This window comes from Heptranchias perlo, chromosome 9, assembly GCF_035084215.1.
Source record: "Heptranchias perlo isolate sHepPer1 chromosome 9, sHepPer1.hap1, whole genome shotgun sequence".
Taxonomy (NCBI): domain Eukaryota; kingdom Metazoa; phylum Chordata; class Chondrichthyes; order Hexanchiformes; family Hexanchidae; genus Heptranchias; species Heptranchias perlo.
In genome coordinates this window covers 48,421,922-48,447,265 of record NC_090333.1, presented here as the reverse complement: position 1 = coordinate 48,447,265, position 25,344 = coordinate 48,421,922, and the positions used below count along the sequence as shown (strand labels likewise).

General features: G+C 40.5%; 1 protein-coding gene across 4 annotated transcripts in view; it reads right to left on the bottom strand.

The window, feature by feature from the left end:
• Window positions 1-25,344, bottom strand: part of LOC137325357 (SERPINE1 mRNA-binding protein 1-like) — a 51,449-nt gene that overhangs the window by 9,799 nt on the left and 16,306 nt on the right. Inside the window, exons 3-8 of one of the 4 annotated variants that reach the window (XM_067990356.1) lie at window positions 11,036-11,173; window positions 10,517-10,600; window positions 10,324-10,398; window positions 7,157-7,337; window positions 6,724-6,768; window positions 452-631 (exon numbers count right to left, since the gene is read on the bottom strand). In XM_067990356.1, the coding sequence (XP_067846457.1) occupies window positions 452-631; window positions 6,724-6,768; window positions 7,157-7,337; window positions 10,324-10,398; window positions 10,517-10,600; window positions 11,036-11,173 (703 nt within the window). Of the gene's footprint in view, window positions 1-451; window positions 632-6,723; window positions 6,769-7,156; window positions 7,338-10,323; window positions 10,399-10,516; window positions 10,601-11,035; window positions 11,177-25,344 lie in introns of all 4 variants that reach the window. The other 3 variants (XM_067990358.1, XM_067990355.1, XM_067990357.1) reach the window with 3 other exon arrangements.

Here is a 25,344-nt window from a genome sequence, read left to right as displayed (position 1 = left end):
TAGCCAATCAGTCTGGGGAAATCCTAAATCTCATATATAGTTGCTTCTCCCCCCTGAAGGTGCTAATTTGTTTTGAGTACTGCTCCACAGACACTAGCACTTGATGGTACCTTATCCAACAAGTCATTCTGCACATGCAAATCTAGACGAGAGTGCGTACACATTATTTAACCACGGAAGTCACCACTGCTGCCCAGGTCTCATCAGATATCCACATACGCGCACTTTCCAGCAGGAGTCACTGAATAGTGATCAGCAGCAGAAACCATGGCTGAATTTTCTTTTCCCCTTGTCCTACACACTAAAAAAGCCAACTGGATCACACCAACTGCTCTCTTGACAAATGAACTCAGCTAAGAACCGGAAACAAACCTAGGACCTTCTGATTTCTACAGCCTTTAACTACTACCATCCAATTACATCTGATGCTACACAGAAGCACCGTTGATACCTTGTCAGGTCTCATTCCACGGATGCTCCTGCCGCCGCCACCACGTCCACGGCCACCTCGGCCTCCTCTGCCACCACGGCCAGGGCGTCCCAAATCACCAAAATTGATTTCCAGCTGGGAGGTTATATCATTTGCTGGTTTGCGGAAGTGATGCTCCAGGCCAGATTCATCAGTGGAGACCTAACAAAAAGAAATTCTGTTTCAAATTTTATACCTCAATGCATTAATTTCATAAATCATTCAAATGGAAACATACTATAGATGTGAAGACTTCTTTCTCTGTTCACCCAAAATACATGCATATTCAAAGTGCTCAGAAGATACAAGATCCTCTAAAGTTTGAAGTAAAGGGAACCAAAAATATGAAACTGTAGTTTCTAAAAACCAACTTTCCTACATTCCATTTGATTGCCAATTCAAAATACAAAGTTAGTTTAAGATAGTCTTAAGATTTTGATTTAGTATAGAAACAAGAGTTTCCAAAGAAAATAATTTGCATTTTCTTCAGTGCATTTATCAATTTGGTTCAATTTTAATCATTTGGAATTACAAGGTAAAGCTGGATGCAACTTGAGGAAAAATATACCCCCACATTCAAAAGTCAGAACCAATCTGCATTTACCATTATATTGCAACTAGAATTTCAAGAGCCAAGCGTGTCAATATTCAACTGCCTCTACAGGTAGACCGTGTAGCTTGAGTCTTAATTAACTTAAATTGCACTAGAAAAGACAACTCAATCCCCAGTCAAGTAATTGGATGTAACGCTACACCATGAAAGGGGGGGGGGGGGGGGGGCGAGTGAAAGAGGAAGAAAAACTCAACAAGACCAGTGCAAGCCCAAAGAATTGCACTTCCTGGAGACATTTTATTTCAAGCAGGGCAACTCAATGACAGTAATGAAACCCAATTTAGCTCAAGTATTGTAGGGCCCTGCGAAAATGACATACAATACACAAGTTATGAATTATAAGGAATCATATTACAGAAAGGTTATTTGGCATATCCTTAGTACACTAAGATAGCATAGTTAACAATGCTATTTCCCAAAAAGGTCTTAAGACAACATATCTGAAAGCATCGCAGATGCTAACTGGCAAGTCTGCTGCCCAGACTACTGCCCTCGGCTGATGGAATCATTGCCGCAACAGGATTAAATTGATTGGAGATGCATTTTTAACAGAAAACAAATCAATTTTGAATTGAATGGACGACCATTTCCCTCAGTATCTTGACGCTCAGGTCATAGCAGACAATCATAAGGGCTTGTTTACTACTAGAAGAAAAATCTTTAAAATGCAATTGAGTGATAATTGTGCACCATCATGTCAAACCTTAGGGGAAAAAATAGGAAGGCCTTCAATCTCATGAAATTAAATCCATGCTACATTTTCGTGACAGTCGACATGCATGTGTGTTACTGAATATATATTAAAGCTGTAACATATTTGGATTTTCAAAAGGCCCTCTATATGGCACCGCATGGTTAAAAGAGCATGTGGAGTCAGGAGACAGGTAGCAAAATGGAGAGCAAGCTGGCTGCAAAACAGAAAAGAGAGTAGGGGTTAAGGGTAGCTACTCAGACAAGCAAAAGGTGGAAAGTGGTGTTCCACAGGGATCGGTGCTGGGATCACTGTTGTTCACAATTGACAGTAACAATTTGGACTCGGGAATCGGAAGTACAATTTCAAAATTTGCAGACGATACCAAACTGGGGGGGGTGTAGTTACTACAAAGGAAGAATGCGTCAAAATGCAAGAAGACATTAATAAACTTACAGAATGGGTGCGTAATTGGCAAATGGATTTCAATATAGACAAGTGTGAGGTGGTGCATTTGGTAGGAAGAATGAGGCCACATATTCCTTGGATAATAAGAGATTAAATGGGTGGAGGAGCAAAGGGACCTCAGGTTCAAATACACAAATCACTAAAAGTAGTGATGCAAGTAAATAAGGCCATAAAAAAAAGGCAAACCAAGCACTGGGGATCATTTCTAGAGGGATTGAATTGAAAAGTAGAGAAGTTATGTTACACTTGTAGAGAACCTTGGTTAGACCACATGGAGTACTGTGCACAGTTCTGGTCTCCATATTATTAAAAGGATAGAGGCACTGGAGGTGCAAAAAATATTTGCATAGATGATACCAGAACTGAGAGGATATCCTTATCAGGAAAACCTGAACAGGCTGGGGGTCTTTTCTCTAGGAAAGAGAAGGCTAAAGGGCGGCCTGTTAGAGGTCTTTAAGATAATGAAAGGGTAAATGTAGAGAAAATGCTTCCACTTGTGGGGGAGTCCAAAACTAGGAGGTTATAAATATAATAATCACTACTAAATCCAATAGGGAATTCAGGAGCAACTTCTTTATCCAAAGAACATAAACATGGAGAGTAGACCATACCTGCTCTGTCATTCAATAAGATCATGATTCCCTTAGTGTCCAAAAATCTATCAATCTCAGTCTTGAATATACTCTGAGGCTTTCTCCTTCGTCAGGTGAGCTCACCTGACGAAGGAGAAAGCCTCCGAAAGCTTGTGATTTTCAAATAAAACAGTTGGACTATAACCTGGTGTTGTAAGATTCCTTACATTTGTCAACCCCATTATTCCATCACCGGCATCTCCACATCTTGAATATACTCAATGACTGAGCATCCACAGCACTCTGGGGTACAGAATTCCAAAGATTCACAACCATGAGTGAAAAATGTTTTCCTCAACTCTGTCGTAAATGGCCAATCCCTTGCCTTGAGGCCACAACCTCTAGCTCTAGAGTCTCCAGCAAGGGTAAACAGCCTCTCAGCATGTACCCTGTCAAGCCCTCTAAGAATTTTACAAGTTTCAATGAAATCTCATTCTTCTAAACTCCAGAGAATATAAGAAACAGGAGCCCTCTTGCAATAAAGGCTAACATACCATTTGCCTTCCTAATTGCTTGCTGTACCTGCATTGTGAAGCACGTACAAGGACACCAAAATCCCTCTGAACACCAACATTTCTTAGCCACTCAACTTTTGGATGTGGAGATGCCGGTGATGGACTGGGGTTGACAAATGTAAGGAATCTTACAACACCAGGTTATAGTCCAACTGTTTTATTTGAAAATCATAAGCTTTCGGAGGCTTTCTCCTTCGTTAGGTGAACTCACCTGACGAAGGAGAAAGCCTCCGAGAGTATATTCAAGACTGAGGTTGATAGATTTTTGGACACTAAGGGTGGCCTACTCTCCATGTTTATGTTCTTTGGATAAAGAAGTTGCTCCTGAATTCCCTATTGGATTTAGTAGTGATTATTATATTTTTAAAAATACACTTTTCTATTCTTCCTGTCAAAGTGGATAATTTCACATTTCCCCACATTATATTCCATCTGCCACCTTCTCACTTAACCTGCCTCACAGCTTACTTTCTTACCTAGCTTTGTATCAGCAGCAAACTTGGATACATTACACTCTGTCTCATCGAAGTCATTGACATATATTGTAAACAGCCGATGCCCAAGCACCGATCCTTGCAGCACCCAATCAGTTACAACCTGCCAACCTGAAAATGACCCGTTTATTCCTACTCTCTGCTTTCTGTCCCTTAACCAATCTGCAATCCATGATAATATATTACCACCAATCCCATGAGCCCTAATTCTGTGTAACATCTTATCAAATGCCTTTTGAAAATCCAAATATACTACATCCATTGGTTCCCCCTTATCTACCCAGCTAGTTACACCCTCAAAAAATTTTAACAGATTTATCAAACACGATTGCCCTTTCATAAAACCGTGTTGACTCAACCTAATCATATTATGATTTTCTAAGTGCCCTGTAACTCCATCCTTAAATCTATCATTCATAATAGATTCCAACATTTTCCCTATTACTGACATCAGGCTAACTGGCCTATAGTTCCCTGTTTTCTCTCCCTCTTTTCTTGAATAGCAGGGTTACATTTGCTACCTTCCGATCCACTGAGACCGTTCCAGAATCTAGGGAATTCTGGAAGATCAAAACCAATGCATCCACTATTTCTCCAGCCAGCTCTTAAAACCCTACGATGTATGCCATCAGGTCCAGGGGATTTGTCAGCTTTTAGTACCATTTATTTCTCCAGTACTTTTTCTTTACTAATCTTAATAACTAAGTTCCTCGCACTCAGAGCCTTGGTTCCCTACTATTTCCAGGGTTTTTTATGTCTTCCACTGTGAAGGCAGATACAAAATATTTGTTGAACGTCTCATTTCTTTATTCCCTATTATAATTTCTCATATCGCTGCCTCTAAGGGACCCACGTTTATTTTCGCTACTCTCTTCCTTTTTATATACACGTGTAGAAGCTCTTACAATCTGTTTTTATATTTCTTGTAGTTTACACTCAATTTTCTCCCTCTATCAATTTCTTCATCATCGGTTGCTGGTTTCTAAAACCCTCAGGCTTACTAATCTCCGTGGCAACATTGTAAGCCTCTTAATTTAATACCATCCTTAACTTCTCTAGTTAGCCACGGTTGGATCACTTTTCCCACAGTGTTTTTATTTCTCAAGGGAATGAATATTCGTTGAGAATTATGAATTATTTCTTTAAATGTTCACCATTGCTTATCTACGGTCATATCTTTTAACCTAATTTCCCAATCTACCTCAGCCAACTTGCCCCTCATACCTATGTAATTGGCTTTACTTAAATTTAAGACCCTGCTTTCGGATTTAACGACATCACTCAAACACAATATAAAATTCTATCATGGTATGATCACACTGCCCCAGAAAATCCTTAACTATAAGATTACTAATTAACCTTATCTTATTACACAATACCAGATCTAAAATACCTGTTCCCAAGTGGTAAGAATGTGGAACACACTACCACAAGGAGATGATGAGGCAAATAGCGTAGATGCATTTAAGGGGAAGCTAGATAAGCACACGAGGGAGAAAGGACTAGAAGGATATGGTGATAAGGTTAGATGAAGTAGGGTGGGAGGAGGCTCATGTGGTGCATAAACGCTGGCTCGATGTAACTATATTGAGATCTTTTCAGTCTAGAAAAAAGGAAAATATTTGGGAGTTTACCAAAGGTGTCACTAGGTTTTTTTTAAACCTGTAATATATTTAAAGCGAAGGCACTATGACAGCAAAGGGTTAAAATGAACTAACCTTGGTCTGTGGCCAATATCTCTACCAGTATTCCAACAAAAAAGTCTACAAAAGTTCTAAAATTAATATATTTCTCCTAAAATAAAAAGGTTTCCCAGATTGAATGAACAGACAAAACTGAAGAGATTAGAAATCAGCTAATGCTGAAGTCAATGAAATTCAGGAAATCCTGACACTAATGCTTTGTGAACCTAAAAGTGCATTACATCAAGGGATGAGATGAGCTGTAGTTTTGTATTCTTTACTGACAGCCACAAAATTGCTTTTCCAGATATCCATCTAATGGTGAGGAACTCCGATACTACTCCACAGGTTGTATCGGTAGGATCTGACTCAAGATGCATGGAGATTAAAAGGATTGCAATTACATTTCATAACACCTCCAACTTGAAGCAACACATCCTATCAAAAGGAGATAAAAAGGGGAAGGAAAGAGGGGAATCCATGGTATTAACTGATCAACTACCACTTTAGTCGTCTTCCAACACATTCTTAAGTGGGACCCAATTTTAACAAAGTACAATTAAAAGCCATCTCCTAATACTATTCATGCTTAAATAGGTCTGCTAGACTTCAGCTTACCAAGCATAACCTTCAAAAAGTGATGACCCGTTGAACCGTAATGCTGATAACCCAAAATTTCTTTAAATAAGCATTTTTAGTGTCAATAGGTACTGACAAATCCAGGCAGCTTTACTGGGTTTTAAGTGCTTTCAAACACTAAGCCTACCCATATCTAGTGTTTTCTTTTTGTTAAGTCTCCAACCATTCATTATGCTCCCTATATTGACCCTAAAGGTTTACTACAACAGCAATATCCAGCACTGATCCAAAACATGCTCTCTCTGTACGGTCGCATCTCTGAAGAATTGAAAACAACAGCTTCCACTGGCATATTTTAGAACATGCAGTATTCACTCAGCCACAATTGGCCTTTAACTGTCCTTAATTCATGTACTGCATAAAAACAATAAAAAGTATTAAATATGCCAAGTGACTGACTTGTAAATCACAGTCATCCTTGGGACACAAAATAAAGAGTTTATGACAAAGCATGGCAACATTAAATACGGGAGAGAAAAATAATCAAATCAAAAATTAAAGTTATAAGAAAATGTATTACCGTATATTCCAAGCTATGGACATCTGCTTCACTCTCAAAACGTTTCTAGCAAATTAAAATGCAAAAAATTATTTCATATAAAATTTTGGCACTCAATGATACAAAAGTGTATGCGCATGGGCTACTGAAAAGTCAGAAGTGATATACTGCACGACTGCCTTTATCATATGATTTATACATAGTAGACAGGAAACATTACAAGTTTTGTGGTTTTCACAACTACCAGTGCAACTCTGGCCCAATTCTACAAACTGACATTTTCATGATTCCTAAAAAGTTAGCAGTCTAGCTACAATTACAGAACTATGGAACAATTATCCTGTATTTTTTAATTTAAATAAAACAATTTACTGCAAGAACAACTAACCATTCAAGATTATTCAATACAAGCCTTAATAATTTAGCTCTGCAATTAGAACTGTGCTAGACCTACCTCCTCAGTTTTGGGCTTGCGCAAAACAAAACCCTTTTTCCACTGACTGCTGTCACAACCCTCATTAGGTTTGCGGATGTTAAACTCAGCTTTTGCCCGTTCTTTATCTTGCATGGCTTTCCACTCATCCAGGGTCATTTCTTTTGGGCCTTCCTCTTTGACCTCTTCTACTTCGTTTTCCCTGACAGATAGACAGGCAAATATTAGTCACAGGATGCAACCACTGAACATGAATTAGAGCTGTAAATTTTCTCAACAGCGACCAGCTTGCATCAACCTTTTCTTGAGTGCTAACTTCTTGAAAATATACTCCTTTAACCATGGCTAGCCTGTAGCGTCTCATCCTTTAAATATTTGCATTTCTACAAAGATAGTCATTTTAAGCAACCAAGCACGGTCTCAGTATTTCATTTTATAGAGAAATTTCATATTTACAATAACTAACTCATTTTATCCTACAAGTACATTAAATGAGCTAGAGGAAAAAAACACTGCATTAGCCCCTTATAGGATCTCAATTTTATAGCACAGGAGGAGCCCATTTGCCCCATCACACCTATGCTGGTTCCCCACTAAGTCCCATTCCCCAGCTCTTTCCCCATATGGTCTTTTTCAAATATTTCCTTTAAAAAGTTTATGGATTCAGTTTCCACCACCGCATTCCATGTCCTAACAACCCTCTATGTAAAAATTCTCCTAATGTCTCCCTTCATTTTCCTAATGTTAAATGTATGCCCTCCAGTTATTGACTCACTGACCAGTAGAAATAGTTTTTCCCAATTTACTTTATCAAAACCTCTATTTTGAACAACTGTTCTAATGAAAAAATCCCCAGTTTCTCTAACCTCTTCTCATAACTGAAGGCTCTCACTTCTGGTACATAGAATTTTACAGCACAGAAACAGGCCACTTGGCCCACCAGGCCTATGCTAGTGTTTCCACATGAGCCTCCTTCCACCTTACTTCATCTCACCCTATCAACATATTCCTTTCTCCCTCATGTACTTATCTAGCTTCCCCTTAAATTCATCCATGCCATTTGCCTCAACCACTCCATGTGGTACCGAGTTCCACATTCTCATCATGGTGAATCTCTTCTGCACCCTCTCCATGGCCTTGACAGCCTTTCTAAAGAAAGAAACTTGCGCACAATATTCTAACTGCAGCCCAAGCAATGATTTGTATTTGTTTAGCACTACCTCAGTTTTGTACTCTATTGATAAAGCCCAAGATATCACATACTTTTTTTGAAAAATGCATTATCAACTTGCCCTCACTTTTAGGGATTTGTGTAACTAAACCCACAAGTCTCTCTACGCCTTTTAAAATTCTATCATTTAGTGCATAAACCTTCTCATTCTTCCTCCCAAAATGTAATACTACATTTTCCATACTAAATTTCATCCAACATCTATCTGAAGCCACTTACAGTCCTCTTCCACAATTAAAAACACGCCCCATTTGTGTCATCTGCAAATTTAAATCCTATGCTCCGATACCCAAATCTAAATCCCATATGCATTTAGAGAAAAACAATGGACCCAACACTGACGTGGAGGACACCACTATTTACATCCCTCCATTTTGAAGAACATCCATTAACCACTACTGTTGTTGGTTCTTACTATTCTTAATTAACTCATCTTTTTAGACTGGTATTACCAGGTCTCTAGAAGCTTACCCATTCCCAATGTTAGGCTGACTGATCCACAATTACTGCGTTTATCTCTTTCTCCCTTTTTGAACAGAGGTGTTACATTCACATCCCTCCAGCACAATTTCCATATAAGGATGTTTGATTGTTGCAAGCTTCTTCTATTTCTGTTCTGACTTTCTTTTGTATTCCAAGATGCATATCAGGACCTGGTGCATTTTCAGTTGAGTTCCAACAACTTTTTTCAGTAATTCTTTATAGTGATCCAATGAAATTTCCCCATTTTTTGTACCCTTTCAATTCCATTATTACACCCTTCGGTGAAAACTAAGGCAAAGTATGCATTCAGTATCTCCATCATTCCTCATCCTCTAAGATTTCCTTTTTCATCTTCAATCAGCCCTACCTCTTAAGTCTCATTTTAATTTCTCTACTTATTCAAGGAATTGCAGATTTCACTACACCACTTTTACTTCTTACGGGAATATGTCTAGTCTATACCCATATCACTTCTTGTGAACATTTCCCATTGTTCCTGCACTACTTTATTGGCCAATTTTCCATTACAATTTATCTGGTTCCCTTTTCATCTAATTGAAACTTAGCTTACTTCCAGTTAAGTACCATTATCTTTTGGTTATTCCTTCTCATGTTTAACTTTTATATTGGATCTAATTGTGTTATGGTCACCGTTTCTTAGATGTCCTTGCACAGCCTACTCGCCTCACTTAATTCCCAAGAACTAGCACTGCATCTTTTCTTGTTGGACTAAACGTTCATCCAAAAAAGCAGTCCTGAACACATTGTAGAAACCCCTCCTCCTCTTTGCACCATTCCCTGTATCATCCCTATGTCCTCGTGCTGTAATGGATAACAATGCCACCTATCTTCCCCTTTCCTCTACTCTTAACCATTCTGAGTACATGTACACAAGGAATGTTCGGCTCCCAATCTGGCACTAGTCTAAGCCACGTCTCCATTAATTGTATTACATCATACCTAGTCATAGCAATTTGTGCACCTATTTCACCAATTTTATTCATGATACTTAGGGCATTTATATGAAATTAACTCAAACCTCCTGTTGTGCAATTTTCCTTCCTCCTCCATCTGATCTGTTTTTCTCTCATCTTTCCTACAGGGGGGCTGGGCAATTTCTACAGTGACTCAATTTCAGTATTGAACTATTCTGGATAAGTAATTTTCAGTAAAATCAACTCGTTAATTTTAGTAAATTTTTCTGGCCTTGAGCTCAAACAGTTTGAATTATCATATCCCATTTACAAGACAGAAGTTGAATTATAGAACTAGTGCAATACACATACAAGGCTAAAGCTTAGTATTCAGCTGTACAGACTATACACTGGACTTTACTGATGACATTTTACCAGGTCTTGGCAATTGAGATTTCTACTTATCCCAGATTACTGTAACAAGTTTTGGCAAGTGAGAGGTTTGCTAGATTAAGATTTTTAAATTGATATAGTTGTATCAGTTCTAAACAAAAACTCACTTGTTCTCAGAGTCAACCACTTGTTGCTCATCTCCCTCAGGCGCCTCTTCAGTAACAGCTGACTGATCAAGTTCACTATAACGGTTGGAAGAGGAAAAATAAAATATAGTTTACACAGGTAGTCTTCAGAGCCAAAAAGGAAATTACATTTGTAGCTTAACAAAAAGGAAACCATGAGTGTTCTTGTACTAACCCAAGTTCATCCTTCACGGTTCCCCAGTTATGTGATCCACTGCCACCCCGTTTGTCCTCCGGTTTCAGGCTACTGGAAGAGAAACTATTCTCTCTATATATCTGCTGTATGTGCATAACCACTCAATTTTTAAAAAATACTCAAACTTAATTGCATTTCTACAAGTATAGGCTCCCTGTAATACATTAGTACTTTCAATTCATTCACTGCACTGGCATTAGATACAAGCTTATTTTCTTCTAAATTGCATTTTAAATTATCTTAAATTAACATTCTAACTTAATCAGATACTTTATTCTGTTAGCTCAAAACTCATGTCGAGTACTTATATAGAAGTTAAACACATTTCACATTTACTTGATTTAGCAAGATAATGCCAGTATGAGATTTTACATTTATCAATAATACCCACTTTGCTTGCTGTCGGGATTATAACTGATTTTATTCCCATTTTTGGTTAACAAAGCCAACAAGTGTAAGAATTTTATATCACAATAGTTAATTGTTATATCAACTTACGATCGGTCGCTGCCACTATGCCTGTCAAATTCACGTTTTCCACGGGAGTCAAAACCATCACTCCTTCCCAGACCACGACCACGGCCACGGCCTCTTCCACCTCCACGTCCACGCAGTGGTCTCTCACGATCAAGAGGCCTACTATGTTTAAAAATAAATAAATTAGACGACATAATACTGGAATGTACTATCCCATTCTACATCCCACAATGATGGTCACCACTATGCATCACACCAACTGACCCCAAAACCACAATGAAGCATCTGAACAAATTAATTTCCACAAAGTAATTGCTAGATTAAAAGGTGCCAACTTTTGCTATAATTAGACTATACCATCTCATCTCCCATGTTGTGGTTCTTGGGTAGTCTAGGGTCTGCATAGTTGTGATGTTAATATGCTAATCCGTCGCTTTAAGATCTGTGGGAAAGTGGTCTTAATCGGGACATCCTGGCGTCAATTAGACGGTAACCTGGTGTTGGAAGTTTCTCTGAATCACAGCTGCTTAGCTCAGATATGAAAAGCTTGCAGCAAATAATTTGCATATATAGAGATATACTGTAAATAAAAAAAATGACAAGTAGGTCACAACATTCCATTCTGAAGTGCACTGAAAACTCCTGGCAAATGGATTTCAATCTGGGCAAGCGTGAGGTCATCCACTTTGGACATAAAAGGGATAGATCAGTGTCTTTCTAAATGGAGAGAAGCTCGAAACAGTGGAGGTCCAAAGAGACTTAGGGGTCCATGTACATAGATTAAAATGTCATAGGTACGGAAAATAATCAAAATGGCTAACGGAATGCTGGCCTTTAAATCTAGGACTAGAATACAAGGAGGTAGAATCATAGAAAATTTACGGCACAGAAGGAGGCCATTCGGCCCATCGTGTCTACTTCGGCTAAAAATGAGCCACCCAGCCTAATCCCATTTTCCAGCACTTGGTCCGTAGCCTTGTAGGTCACGGCATTTCTGGTGCACATCCAGGTACTTTTTAAAATGAGTTAAGGGTTTCTGCCTCTACCACCCTTTCAAGCAGTGAGTTCTAGACCTCTACCATCCTCTGGGTGAAAACATTTTCCTCAGTTCCCCTCTAATCCTTCTACCAATAACTTTAAATCTATGCCCCCTGGTTATTGACCTCTCTGCTAAGGGAAATAGGTCCTTCCTAACCACTATTTAGGCCCCACATAATTTTATACACCTCAATTAAATCTCCCCTCAGCCTTCTCTGTTCTAAAGAGAACAACCCCAGCCTACCCAATCTTTCCTCATAGCTAAAATTCTCCAGTCCTGGCAACATCCTCATAAATCTCCTCTGTACCCTCTCTAGTGCAATTACATCCTTCCTGTAATGTGGTGACCAGGACTGTACACAGTACTCAAGCTGTGGCCTAACCAGTGTTTTATACAGTTCCAGCATAACCTCCCTGTTCTTATATTCTATGCCCTCAGCTAATAAAGGAAAGTATTCCATGTCTTCTTAACCACCTTATTTACCTTTCCTGCTACCTTCAGGGATCTGTGGATATGCACTCCAAGGACCCTCACTTCCTCTACACCTTTCAGTATCCTCCCATTTATTGTGTATTCCCTTGCCTTGTTTGCCGTTCCTAAATGCAATATCTCACACTTCTCCGGATTGAATTCCATTTGCCACTTTTCCGCCCACTGACTAGTCCATTGATATCTTCCTGGCGTCTACAGCTTTCCTCCTCACTATCAACCACACGGCCAATTTTTGTATCATCTGCAAACTTCTTAATCATGCCCCTATATTTAAGTCCAAATCATTAACATGTCACAAAAAGCAAGGGACCTAGTACTGAGCCCTGTGGAACCCCACTGGAAACAGCCTTGCAGTCAAAAAAACACCTGTCGACCATCACCCTTTGCTTCCTGCCAAGGAGCATACAGGGTAAGATAAGGCAGAAAAGGAAAGCTTATGTCAGACACCGAGAAGTCAATACCACAGAAAGCCTAGAGGAGTAAAAAAAGTGCAGGGGTGAAATTAAAAAAGAAATTAGGAAAGCAAAGAGGGCATGAAAAAATATTGGCAAGTAAAATCATGAAAAACCCAAAGATGTTTTATAAATACATTAAGAGCAAGAGGATAACTAAGGAAAGAGTTGGGCCTATTAGAGACCAAAATGGTAACCTATGTGTGGAGCTGGAAGATGTTGGTATGGTTATTAATGAATGCTTTGCATCTTCACAAAAGAGAGGGAGGTTGCAGACATTGTAGTACACTCCCAGCAGAGTGACTGCCCTTTTGTTCCTCAGCTCAACCCATATGGCCTCATTTGATAATCCTTTGAACATATCATCCCTCCTCACAGCTGTAATTGTTTCTTTAACCAAAACTGCCACACCCCCCTCCTTTTTAATCCCCTTCTCTATCTCGTCTGAAAACCCTGTAACCAGGAAGGTTGAGCTGCCATTCCTGCCCCTCTTGAAGCCATGTTTCTGTAATAGCTAAGATATCGTACTGCCACATGTCTATCAGTGCCCTCAGCTCATCTGCCTTATTCACTATACTCTTTGCATTAAGGTATATACACCTTTAAGCACTGCCAAAATCCCTTGCTGTTTATTTTCTAACCTTTGTTTCTTCTGCCTTCTTAAGTCACTTACTAATTTTCTGCCTTCTAACTCCAGTTCTGATTCTGTCCCATCTGAATCTACACTCAGGTTCCCATCCCCATGCCAACAGCACTAGCAAACCTCCCACAAGAATATTGGTCCCGGCCCTGTTGAGGTACAACCCGTCCAGCATGTACAGGTCCCACCTCTCCCAGAACCAGTCCCAATGTCCCAGGAATCTAAAGCCCTCCCTCCTGCACCATCTCTCCAGCCATGCATTCATCATCTCTAACCTCCTATTTCTATACTCACTAGGTAGAAGTTATGCTACAGCTATACAAAGCCCTAGTTAGACCACACCTGGAATACTGTGTTCAGTTCTCGGCACCGCACCTTAGGAAAGATATATTGGCCTTTGAGGCAGTGCAGCGTAGATATCCTTGAATGATACCTGGACTCCAAGGGTTAAATTATATGGAGAGATTACACAGACTAGAGTTGTAATCCCTGGAATTTAGAAAATTAAGGGGTGATTTCATCGAAGTTTTCAAGATATTAAGGGGAACTGATAGGGTAGATAGAGAGAAACTATTTCTGCTGGTTGGGGAGTCTAGGATTAGGGGACATAGCCTAGAAATTAGAGCCAGGGCTTTCAGGAGTGAAGTTAGGAAACACATCTACACGCAAAGGGTGGTAGAAGTTTGGGACTCCTTTCCACAAACAGCAGTTGATGCTAAAATTGTTGATTTTAAATCAGAAATAGATTTTTTGTTAACCAAAAGGTATTAAGGGATTATGGGGCTATGGCAGGTAAATGGAGTTAGGTCACAGATCCGCCACAATCTCACTGAATGGCAGAACAGGCTCGAAGGGCGAAATGGCCTACTCCTGTTCCTATACTAGGCTCTATGGGAATGCATCTTAAGAGTCAACATTTGCATGCAGTACCTCTTATACCTGCAGGTGGCACCATAATGATATTTAATGTTGGAAACCCTCAAGTATCAATCATTAGGTGCAAAAACCAAGAATGAATTCATTTTACTGGTCACTGTTCATGCAGTTGCACACCCTGGACAGCAGGTGGTTCCATAGCAATTTAAGGCTTAAAATCCATGTTATAAGAATACATGTAATTATCCATTCATTGACTAAATTATTTTAGTAATTTATTTTTTTGACCAGATGGCTTTGTTTACACTGTCCAGTTCCCTCGAACTCTCTCTACCATTCTTGTGTCTGAAGTCTAGTTCCCCAGATTTCCTCTTTCCTTTAACCTTGCCTGCCTTGGTTAAACGGAAACCCCTACTTCGTCACATTACCAGCTCCTTCTTCACAGGCTGCCCAGGTCCCTCCATGCTTTGTTCACTTTCTGCAACCTGCCAGTCCCAAAGCAAGGGTTCCCCACGCCATATATGTGATCTCTCTACCCCCTCACTGGTTGACAGAACTGGCCCATTAACTTTTCTGATTGCCCCCCGGTCAGATTCTTCCTCCTCCTCCTGGTGAGGAATCTTCCCTGTAAGATGTAGAAGTTTTCCAAACCAAACCCATCGCCCCACTCATCAAATCCCCCCCAACTAAAAGGCTCAAATTCCACCAGCACTGCCACAAGAATTTTTCAGCCTGTTCCATGCTGTTTTCTCCCCCCACCCCCAGACTTTTCCAACCTGGAATCCCTCCCTCTCTTCAAACACTTACCCCTGCCCTCGAAGGTGAGTTTTTCACCTCCGACCACCAGCTGCATTTTCACCCCTCCCCCCCACTACAATAGATAGTTTCCAAGCCCCAATGACAGTTTGCTGGCCTGTCTCTGTTCTCCTTCACCTATGCCCTGATCCCCCCCCCCCCTCCATCCCTGCAAAAATTGGGGAGGGGGAAGAGGAGGATGGGGCAGGGATTTTTGTAACAGAAGAATTTTAAAACTTTCTCAGGTTTAATAAAACAGATGTTGACTTTCTACAAATGCAGAAGTACCAGATGCCTAAAGCTTAATCTTGCATCCATTCAGATCCACATAATACACAAATTTGTACAATTCCTGCTGCCAACATTAAAATGTTCCAGTTAGCTCCTGATTTAGTACTAGTATGGTTTAAGCTACCAAACTCAAAGTTTGGTTGTAAAGCAGGGGATGTCAGTCCTTAGTAGAAAAGCATCATGGGAAGTTTTTACTACGTTAAAGGCACTATATAAATGCAAGTTGTTGTTGATTGGATAAGACCAATTGAGCATGGATTTCCAAAAGTTGTCTTCATTGGCAACGTTTCTGGTGATGTTGGGCGAGTGATAATTGTTGGCCAGGAACTTTAATCCATAACCTTGCGTCTCAGAAGAAAAAAAGAGTGCTATCACTGAGCTGAGGGGAAAGAAGAGAATAAAAAAAGTGTACCAGGATGTGGGAGAGGTCAAGGTATAGCAGCAGTAGGGTGAGTGCGCATGGTATGGTGGTGCTGGGATGCTGAACTTGGGGTGTGGTAGCATGGAGATAGTTGCGCGTGTATATTCGTAAGGATAATTGCTGTGTTTGGAAATACTGGGAGGGAGATCCTGGTAGGTGTCAACGGTGGGAAAGTTTCAGGATGCTACTGACGAGTGCAGCGATTGGGGTTTTCTTGAACCGGTAGCAGTGGCGATCAAAAGCAGTGAGAACCAGTAGGAAGGATGGGAATGGCAAGAGGTGGCAAGCAGGGGACAAGATAAGGTGCTTGGGGCAGGAGTGGGGTTGAAAGACAAAAGGGTTTCTCCAGCATTGAACTGGGGAATTATATAATATTAAAATACATATACACAGAAGTATCTATTCTAAATACAGGCTTCCAAGGTTAACTACTGGGGAAACCCTTTTTAAGAATCCCACCCTCACCTATGATAAGAGCCACATTGCCAGTCATTACTTTGAACCAGTTTTTAAGTGCATGCCACGTTTTAAAAATTAATTAGCTTTTTAAAAAGGTCTGAAAAGGCCAAAAAACTTCAATCTGGTCCATGGGAACCTTGGGATTCAAAGTTGGGTCGAGGGAGACGCATTAGATACACATAATATTAGGCAACAGCACCACCTACCTTGGAAATCTAATCGGAGTTAAATAAAATAGGTTAGCTTAAACATAAGAAATAGGAGTGAGCAATACGGCGCCTCGAACCTGCTCCGCCATTCAATGAGATCATGGCTGATTTTCAATCGCAACTCCACTTTCCTGCCCGATCCCCGTATCCCTTGATTCCCCTGGAGTCCAAAAATCTTTCTAGCTCAGCCTTGAATATACTCAACCACTGAACATCCACAGCCCTCTAGGGTCGAGAATTCCAAAGATTCACAACCCTCAGTGGAGAAATTCCTCCTCATCTCAGTATTAAATGTCCGACCCCATAGCCTGCGACTATGGTCCCTAGTTCGAGGCTCTCCAGCCAGGGGAAACAATCTCCCAGCATCTACTCTGTCAAGCCTCCTCAGAATCTTACGTTTCAATGAGATCACTTCTCATTCTTCTAAACTCCAGAGTATAGGCCCATTGTACTCAACCTCGCCTCATAGGACAACCCTCTCATCCAGGAATTAATCTAGTGAACCTCCGTTGCAAATATATCCTTCCTTAGATAAGGATACCAAAACTGTATGTAGTACTCCACGTGTGGTCTCAAAGCCCTGTACAATAGTACAACTTCCTCACTCTTGTACTCCAACCCCCTTGCAATAAAGGCCAACATGCCATTTGCTTTCCCAATTGCCTGTACCTGCATGCTAACTTTTTGTGTTTCTTGTACAAGGACACCCAAGTCTCTCTGAACACCAACATTCAATAGTTTCTCACCATTTAAAAAATATTCTGTTTTTCTATTCTTCCTACCAAAGTGAATAACTTCACATTTCCCCACATTATACTCCATCTGCCACTTTCTTGCCCACTCACTTAACCTGTCTAGATCCCTTTGCAATGTCTGTGTCCTACTCACTGCTTACTTTCCCACCTAGCTTTGTGTCATCATTATTTCTTTAAATGTCTGCCATTGTTTTTCAACTGTCATACCCTTTAATTTAATTTCCCAATCTACCTTAGCCAACTCGCCCCTCATACCTCTGCAATTGGCTTTATTTAAGGACTCTAGTTTCGGACTTAAGTACACCGCTCTCAAACTCAATGTGAAATTCGATCATATTATGATCACTCTTCCCCAGAGAATCCTTGACTGTGATATTACTAGTTAACCCTGTCTCATTACACAATACAAGATCTAAAATAACCTGTTCCCTAGTTGGTTCCATGACATATTGCTCTGGGAAACAGTCTCAAAATGCATTCTTATGAACTTGTCCTCCAAACTACCTTTGCTAATTTGATTTGCCCAGTCTACATGAAGATTAAAGTCCCCCATGATTACTGCATTACCTTTGTTACAAGTTCCTATTATTTCATGATTAATACACTGTCCAACGGTATTGCTACTATTAGGAGGCCTATAAACTACTCCGTGTTTTCTGCCCCTTGTTATTTCTTATTTTCACCCATACGGATTCTACTTCCTGATCTTCTGAGCCAAGATCCTTTCTCACCACAATCCTTTCTCACCACTGTCTTATACCATCCTTTATTATTTGGGCTACACCCCCTCCTTTTGCATTCTGCCTGTCTTTTCTAAACGTCATGTACCCTGGAATATTTAGTTCCCAATCTTGGTCACTTTGCAACCATGTCTCTGTAATTACTATTAGATCAAATCCATTTATCTCTATTTGTGCAACTAATGCATCTATCTTGTTACAAATGCTTGGTGCATTCAGATAAAGAACCTTTAATTTTGACTTTCTACCATTTTTCCCTGCTTTGACCTTACTTATTGATGCTCTATTATTGGTAAACTCTCTGTCCCTTCCTGCCACACTGCTTATCTTTACCCAAATCACTACACTGCTCTGTTGCCTTGACTTCTCATTAGATTTCTAAATTTCCCCTCACCTGACCCCCCCCCCCCCCCACAAACACCTTTTTTGTTTAAAGCCTTATCTACAGCCCTAGTTATTTATGACACACAGGGGTGACAGAATTTGCTAAAGGAAGCAAGTATGACACATATGCAATATTCAAGAGATATACATCTTCATTTAAAATATCCATTATAGATGAAAAAGTCAATTTTAAACATGAGCTCACGAGGAAAACGCAAACCAAAACTCCTCTAATAAGATTTCAAATTGAAAATTAAGATTTATTTTCATACAATTAAAAACAGCAAAACACTGCTGTTAAAATTCTCACTGGTATTGCTGCTAAATGACACTTTAGTTTTGCCTTGGAAAACAAAGCTCAAATATAAATGCCCCTCCACCAAACATCATCCTACTAACCACCCCTTTCAGTGGGAATGGCATTTTCTAATATCTGTGCCCATGGGACAGGGAGGTACATCCAGTTTGAGAAGTACTGTTCCACATGTCTACTTTAAATAATTATTTTCATTGACATCCAATGACTGCAGGGTAGTTTCACTGCAAACCATTTCTTGGCCCAATCCTCCACCACACGACAAGCACCTTTTACACGCCAGTTTTCACAAACTACCACCAGGCTTTCACACAAAGCCTGCCTCACTTATTGATGCAATAGGATACACATGATAAAATAGGAATGTCAAATTAGGGGGCACAACAAACTTGAAGAATGGAGGAAACTACAAGATATTCAAGTTAAGGGAGCAGCCAGCCATGTGACAAATGCAGATCAATGTAGATAAAAGGGAAGTAGCATATTTTTTAGCAAAACAGAAGATAAAATACCCCATTCTCATCTGAGTTAGAAGGTTGTGTGTTCAAGCACCACAAACAAAATCTCAGCTGCCCCTTCAGTACTGAGGGAGTGCTGAATTGTTGGCGGGATTCTCCTTCGGATGAGACATTACACCAACACCCAATTCACCTGCTTCAGGTAAACTTTAGTTCTCCTGGTGCCCTGCCCAACATTCCTCCTTCAACTACTTAAAAAACATCAGGCCAGTCAGCTCATTGTGGTTTGTAGGATGTTGCTGTATACAAAACAGCTTGTGTTCACCCACATAGCAAATGTGACTGCACTTAAAATAATTTGTTGCAAATGAAACATTGTGGGCCATCATGAGACACATGATAAGGTGCTTTATAAATGCAAGTTCTTTTCCTAAACAATAAAATTCTCAATGAAATGGAGGAAAAGATCCATGGCTGCAAATACACAAATCTTGAAAAGCAAGACCGCAGGTAAAATCCACACCAGGGGCAAATGGTGTGCTGGGTTTTACATTTAGGGGCTTTGAATAAAAACGGTTGGTTAGGCAAAGCTACAAGACTAATGTAGAAGGCTTCACATTTGACAGTACAGTATGACATTCAGCATCCCATTACAGAAAGGATAATGGCCATGGAAAAGATGAAGCATAGACTCACAGATGTTAGGGATGAGAAGATATAGGTATAGGACATGAAAACTACAGTTGTATTCACTACAGCAGAGATTAACTGGGGTGGGAAAGAGATTCAATGGAACCATTCAAAAGTTTCAAACATTGAGAGAGTAATGGTGAAAGATTATTTTTGGCGATCAGTGAATGGTAAGGGGCTTTAAATCTATGAACAGTACTAGTCTTAGAAGCATTAAGGGAGGGGTTTTCATGCAAAGGATTATTTGAGTATGGATTATATGTGCCTACTGGAGGCAAATTATTCAACATTCAAGAGGGAATTAGAAAAGCATGATGAAAAAATGTTGAGCGTTCAGGGAAATGGAATTGAGAGTAGATAGCTCTGATGTAGTCAAATGGCCTCCATCTGTGCTGAAATTTCTAAGACTCAGACCAGAATTAATTCTTTCTGGTTCTATGGTGTCAACTAAATCTATTGCCTCAATTACAAATGCACATACAAGTATTTTTTCTTGTTTCCAGTGATAGAAATAGGGAGCCAGTTACACTACCCAGATAGATCATTGCAAAGTATCTCCTAAAATCCTGAAGTGTAAGCACAGAATGGTGATTAAACAGCCAACTGCTGCTGAAACTTTTGATGATTGAAAGGAGCTCTGGTAATTTCAAATCACTGGAAACTAAGTAATGGCAGAGTGCGCTGCAACTATACTTCAGCTGAAGTGCAGTGCTAGCTATGCAATATGCCATTTCCCTGGCCGTGAGATACCAAATCCTGCACTGATGCAGTACACTAAGATATGCACAATAACTGAAGCATAAAATGCACAGAAGCTCAAAAGGTTAAACTGGAGCCATTGCTATTAATTTCCAGACGCTCAAAGTACAAGAATGGATCCTGAATTGCAACTATATAAAGAAACTGCTCATTAAGCATATTCCCTAGTGAATAAAGACGACTCATTATCCTGCTAATAGAACTGCACTTTAGTAGAACATTTTATTATTCACTTAACCTCCATGCAGGATTCTGAATTCACTTCCTTATCCAATTCATATCCCTTTACTGTTTGGTAACAGATCTCACCTGATATTATCCAGGATCTGTTGTAGGCTGATATGGGCTGCTTTATTATTGGAGGAGTTGTGAATGAAGCTGAACATAGTGGAATCATCAAACAGCCCCAATCCAGACCACCTGACAGAGGGAAGGTAATTGATGAAGCAGCTGAAGATGATGTGTCCGCTTCTCTGAGGAGCTCCTGCAGTGATGCCCTGGGGCTGTGATAACTGTGGATGGTGGATGTCAATCGTCTTCCTTTGCTTGATGTATGACTCCAACCACTGAAGGGTTTTCCCTCTGAACCCCATTAACTTCGGTTTTGCTAAGGTGCCTTGGTCGAATGCTGCCTTGATGTTGCGGGCAGCTACTCTCACCGCTCCTCTGGTGTTTAGCTCTTGCATCCATGTCTGGAGCCGAATAGCTCTAGGCCCAAACGGGGTGGTAAGCAGGTTATTGTTGAGGTGTCAACATTGATGACTCATTCCATCACTTTACTGACGATTGGGAGGAGGCCAATAGGATGGTAATTGGGCGATATTTATCCTTTGTGGATAGTACATATCCAGGCAAATTTCCACATCAGGTAGATGCAGTGTTACCGTGCCCGCACCGTTGGTAGGTCTATGCTGCCGGTGGAACACATCCAGGGATGATAAGGAGAGTCTCAGATTCTGTGAACACAGCTATGTCAGGGTGTGGAGAAAGCTCTTCCAACTTGGGCACCAGCCCCAGATGCTGACATGGAATTTGCTGGACTTACTGCCATAGTCTCAGTCTGAAAGGATGTGGTGCCTGGATTGTTGCAGATAGGCCTGGCCAATCTTATTGAACACCAATGATTGTTTGCAACTGGGTGGCTTGCTAGGCTACTAAGGGCCTTAAGAGTCAATTATGTAATGTGGGATTGGTGCCACAAGTAGGCCAGATTGGGTAGGAGTGGCAAGCTCCCTTTCCTGAAGACCATTAGTGAACCAGTCGGGTTTTTACAACAATCTGGAAGCTTTCATGGTTAGTTTTCTGATGCAAGCCCACAATTCACCAGATTTGTTGAATTCAGTTTCACAACTTGCCATTTGAACTCATGACCTTTGAGTCACTAGTCCAAAATTATAACCAGTAAGCTATCATGCCAGTCAAGAGAATGCTAACTATTCTTTCAGAAGCTAACTGACCCATGTGCACTGTGTTCCCTTTCACTCAGATCAGGTTCGTAAAACTAGGAATAGTTGAGTCAGAATAACTGATTAAAAAAGTTATTAATAATCCTGAGTTACTGGGATGGCAGCTGGCATACTCAAAAGAGAAAGAATGGAACATCTAATGACCAAGAACAGATGCAAAAATACATGCAGCACACACAGGACACAGTAAGCCACAACCTCTCAATATGCTAGCCTTTGCTGACTACTGCCCATGGTACTTCAACAGCACCTCCCTTCCCAGACACTGCTGTCACAGAGGACAAAAGCAGCAATGTCTTGGGAGCACCATCGCCTCTATGTCACAAACCATCCTGACTTGGACATATATCGCAGTCCTTCATAGTCACTGGTTAATATCATGAAACTCCTTACCTAACAATTGTGGGACCACATCACCATCAGGACTGCAGTGGTTCAAGTCCCACCATAGGCTCAGGGCAACTAGCAATAGGCAATAAGTGTGGCTGTGCCCATATCCTAATAACAAATAAAAAAACCTAGTCACACATCGCTTTCATAAAACTGCACATGCACACAGCGATAGTGCCACACGACATGATGGGAAGATGGTGTGAAGACAAAGTCTTATTTCCAAGAACTATGCAAACTATTTTCTGAATTTTGGTTGAGTACTCACCATACCAATTGTACAACAGCCCAGAAATTCCACTGGATTTCCCATCACATAATTTAATATATGGAGGACTGTTTATACGACTCCATTTTTTTTTGAGATTGACTTCAATTGTTGACACCCATTCTAATAAAAGCATTCCTACTTGCATCATAATTTAGATAAACTTCTTGCTATACTCTACACTTTCAAAAGCATACAACCAACATTGTTGACTACAATGACACACCAGAGGGCAGTTTCAAATTTAAACCTGATCCACAAAGACCAGAGGATACATTGTACTTAGCAGCAACCAAATGTTTCTAAACACTCGAGCACAATATTTACATGGTAAAGTTCACATGATCAGAGCTAATTTTATACCACAGGTTACTGTTACTAGAGCAGTCTGCTGACTGCAGCTGAAGTCGTGTAAACAAAGTAATTTGCTACTATACGGTACAATCCCACTGTAGACTGGTGGTGTTGAAATTCACTGCAGGTCAAAGTCTAAAATAGAACAGGTCTATTACCAAATTTAAGTCTTTAATTCCTGCCACTGTGAGATACTACTTTGAAGAGGCTCCACATCCCATTTCCATATATAAACAGGCAGGCACCAAGACCAGGATACATGAGCTCCTCCAGGTAACGCCTTCAAGCATTTGTGGTCTCAGTCTCAAGAGTTTCATCATCAGCTCGATCACAGAATAGAATCATAAAGGTTACAGCACAGAAGGCGGCAATTCAGCCCATCGCGTCCGTGCCAGCTCCATACAAGAACAATCCAACTAGACCCACTCCCCCGCCCTATCCCCATAGCCCTGCAAATTTTTTCCTTTCAAGTAGTTATCCAGTTCCCTTTTGAAAGCCACAACTGAATCTGCCTCCACCACCCACTCTGGCAATGCATTCCAGATCCTAACCACTCACTGCGTAAAAAAAGCTTTTCCTCATGTCACCTTTGGTTCTTTGCCAATCACATTAAATCTATGTCCTCAGGTTCTTGACCCTTCCGCTAATGGGAACAGTTTCTCTCTATCTACTCTGTCTAGACCCTTCATGATTTTAAATACCTCTATCAAATCTCCTCTCAACCTTTTCTGTTCCAAGGAAAACAACCCCAGCTTCTCTAGTCTATCCATGTAACGAAAGTCTCTCATCCCCAGAATCAATCTAGTAAATCTTTTCTGCATCCTCTCTAAGGCCTTCACATCTTTCCTAAACTGCAATGCCCAGAACTGGACACAATACTCAGTTGTGGCCAAACCAGTGTTTTATAAAGATTTATCAGGACTTCCTTGCTTCTGTACCCTATCCTCTATTTAAAGAGCCCAGGATCCTATATGCTTTTTTAAACCGCTTTCTCAACCTGCCCTGCCACCATCAACGATTTGTGCATATACCCCAATTCTCTGTTCTTGTATCCCTTTTAGAATTGTGCCCTGTAGTTTATATTGCCTTTCCTCGTTCTTCCTACCGAAATGTATCACTTCGCATTTTTCTGCATTAAATTTCATCTGCCACTTGTCCGCCCATTTCACCAGCCTGTCTATATCTTTGCTTCTGTCTTCACAAAAGAGAGGGATGAAGACGACATTGTAGTTAAGGAGGAGTGTGAAATATTGGATGGGATAAACCTAGTGAGAGGAAGTATGCTAATCCCCATAGTCTTTGAAAGTAGATAAATCACCAGGCCCGGATGAAACTTATCCCAGGCTGTTAAAACAAGCAAGGGAGGAAATAGCGGAGACTCTGACCATCATTTTCCAATCCTCACTGATATAGGCATGGTGCGGGAGGAGTGTTAACGTTGTACCGTTGTTTAAAAAGGGAGCGAGGAATAGACCGTGTAATTACAGGCCAGTCAGTCTAACCTCGATGGTGGACAAATTATTGGAATCAATTCTGAGGGACAGGATAAACATCACCTAGAAAGGCACGGAGTAATCGAGGACAGACAGCATGGATTTGTTAAGGGAAGGTAGTATCTGACTAACTTGATTGAATTTTTTGAGGAGTTAACAAGGAGGGTCGATGAGGGTAGTGCATTTGATGTAGTCTACATGGATTTTAGCAAGGCTTTTGACAAGGTCCCACATGACAGACTGGACAAAAAAAGTACAAGCCCTTGGGATCCAAGGGAGAGTGGCAAGTTGGATCCAAAATTGGCTCAGTAGCAGGAAGCAAAGAGTAATGGTCAACGGGTTTTTTTGTAACTGGAAGGCTGTTTCCAGTGGGGTTCCACAGGGCTCAGTACCACGTCCCTTGCTTTTTGTGATATATATTAATGATTTGGACTTAAATGTAGGGGGCATGATTAAGAAGTATGCAGGTGATACAAAAATTGGCCGTGTGGTTGTTAGTGAGGAGGAAAGCTGTAGACTGCAGGAAGATATCAATGGGCTGGTCAGGTGAGCAGAAAAGTACAAAATGGAATTCAATCCGGAG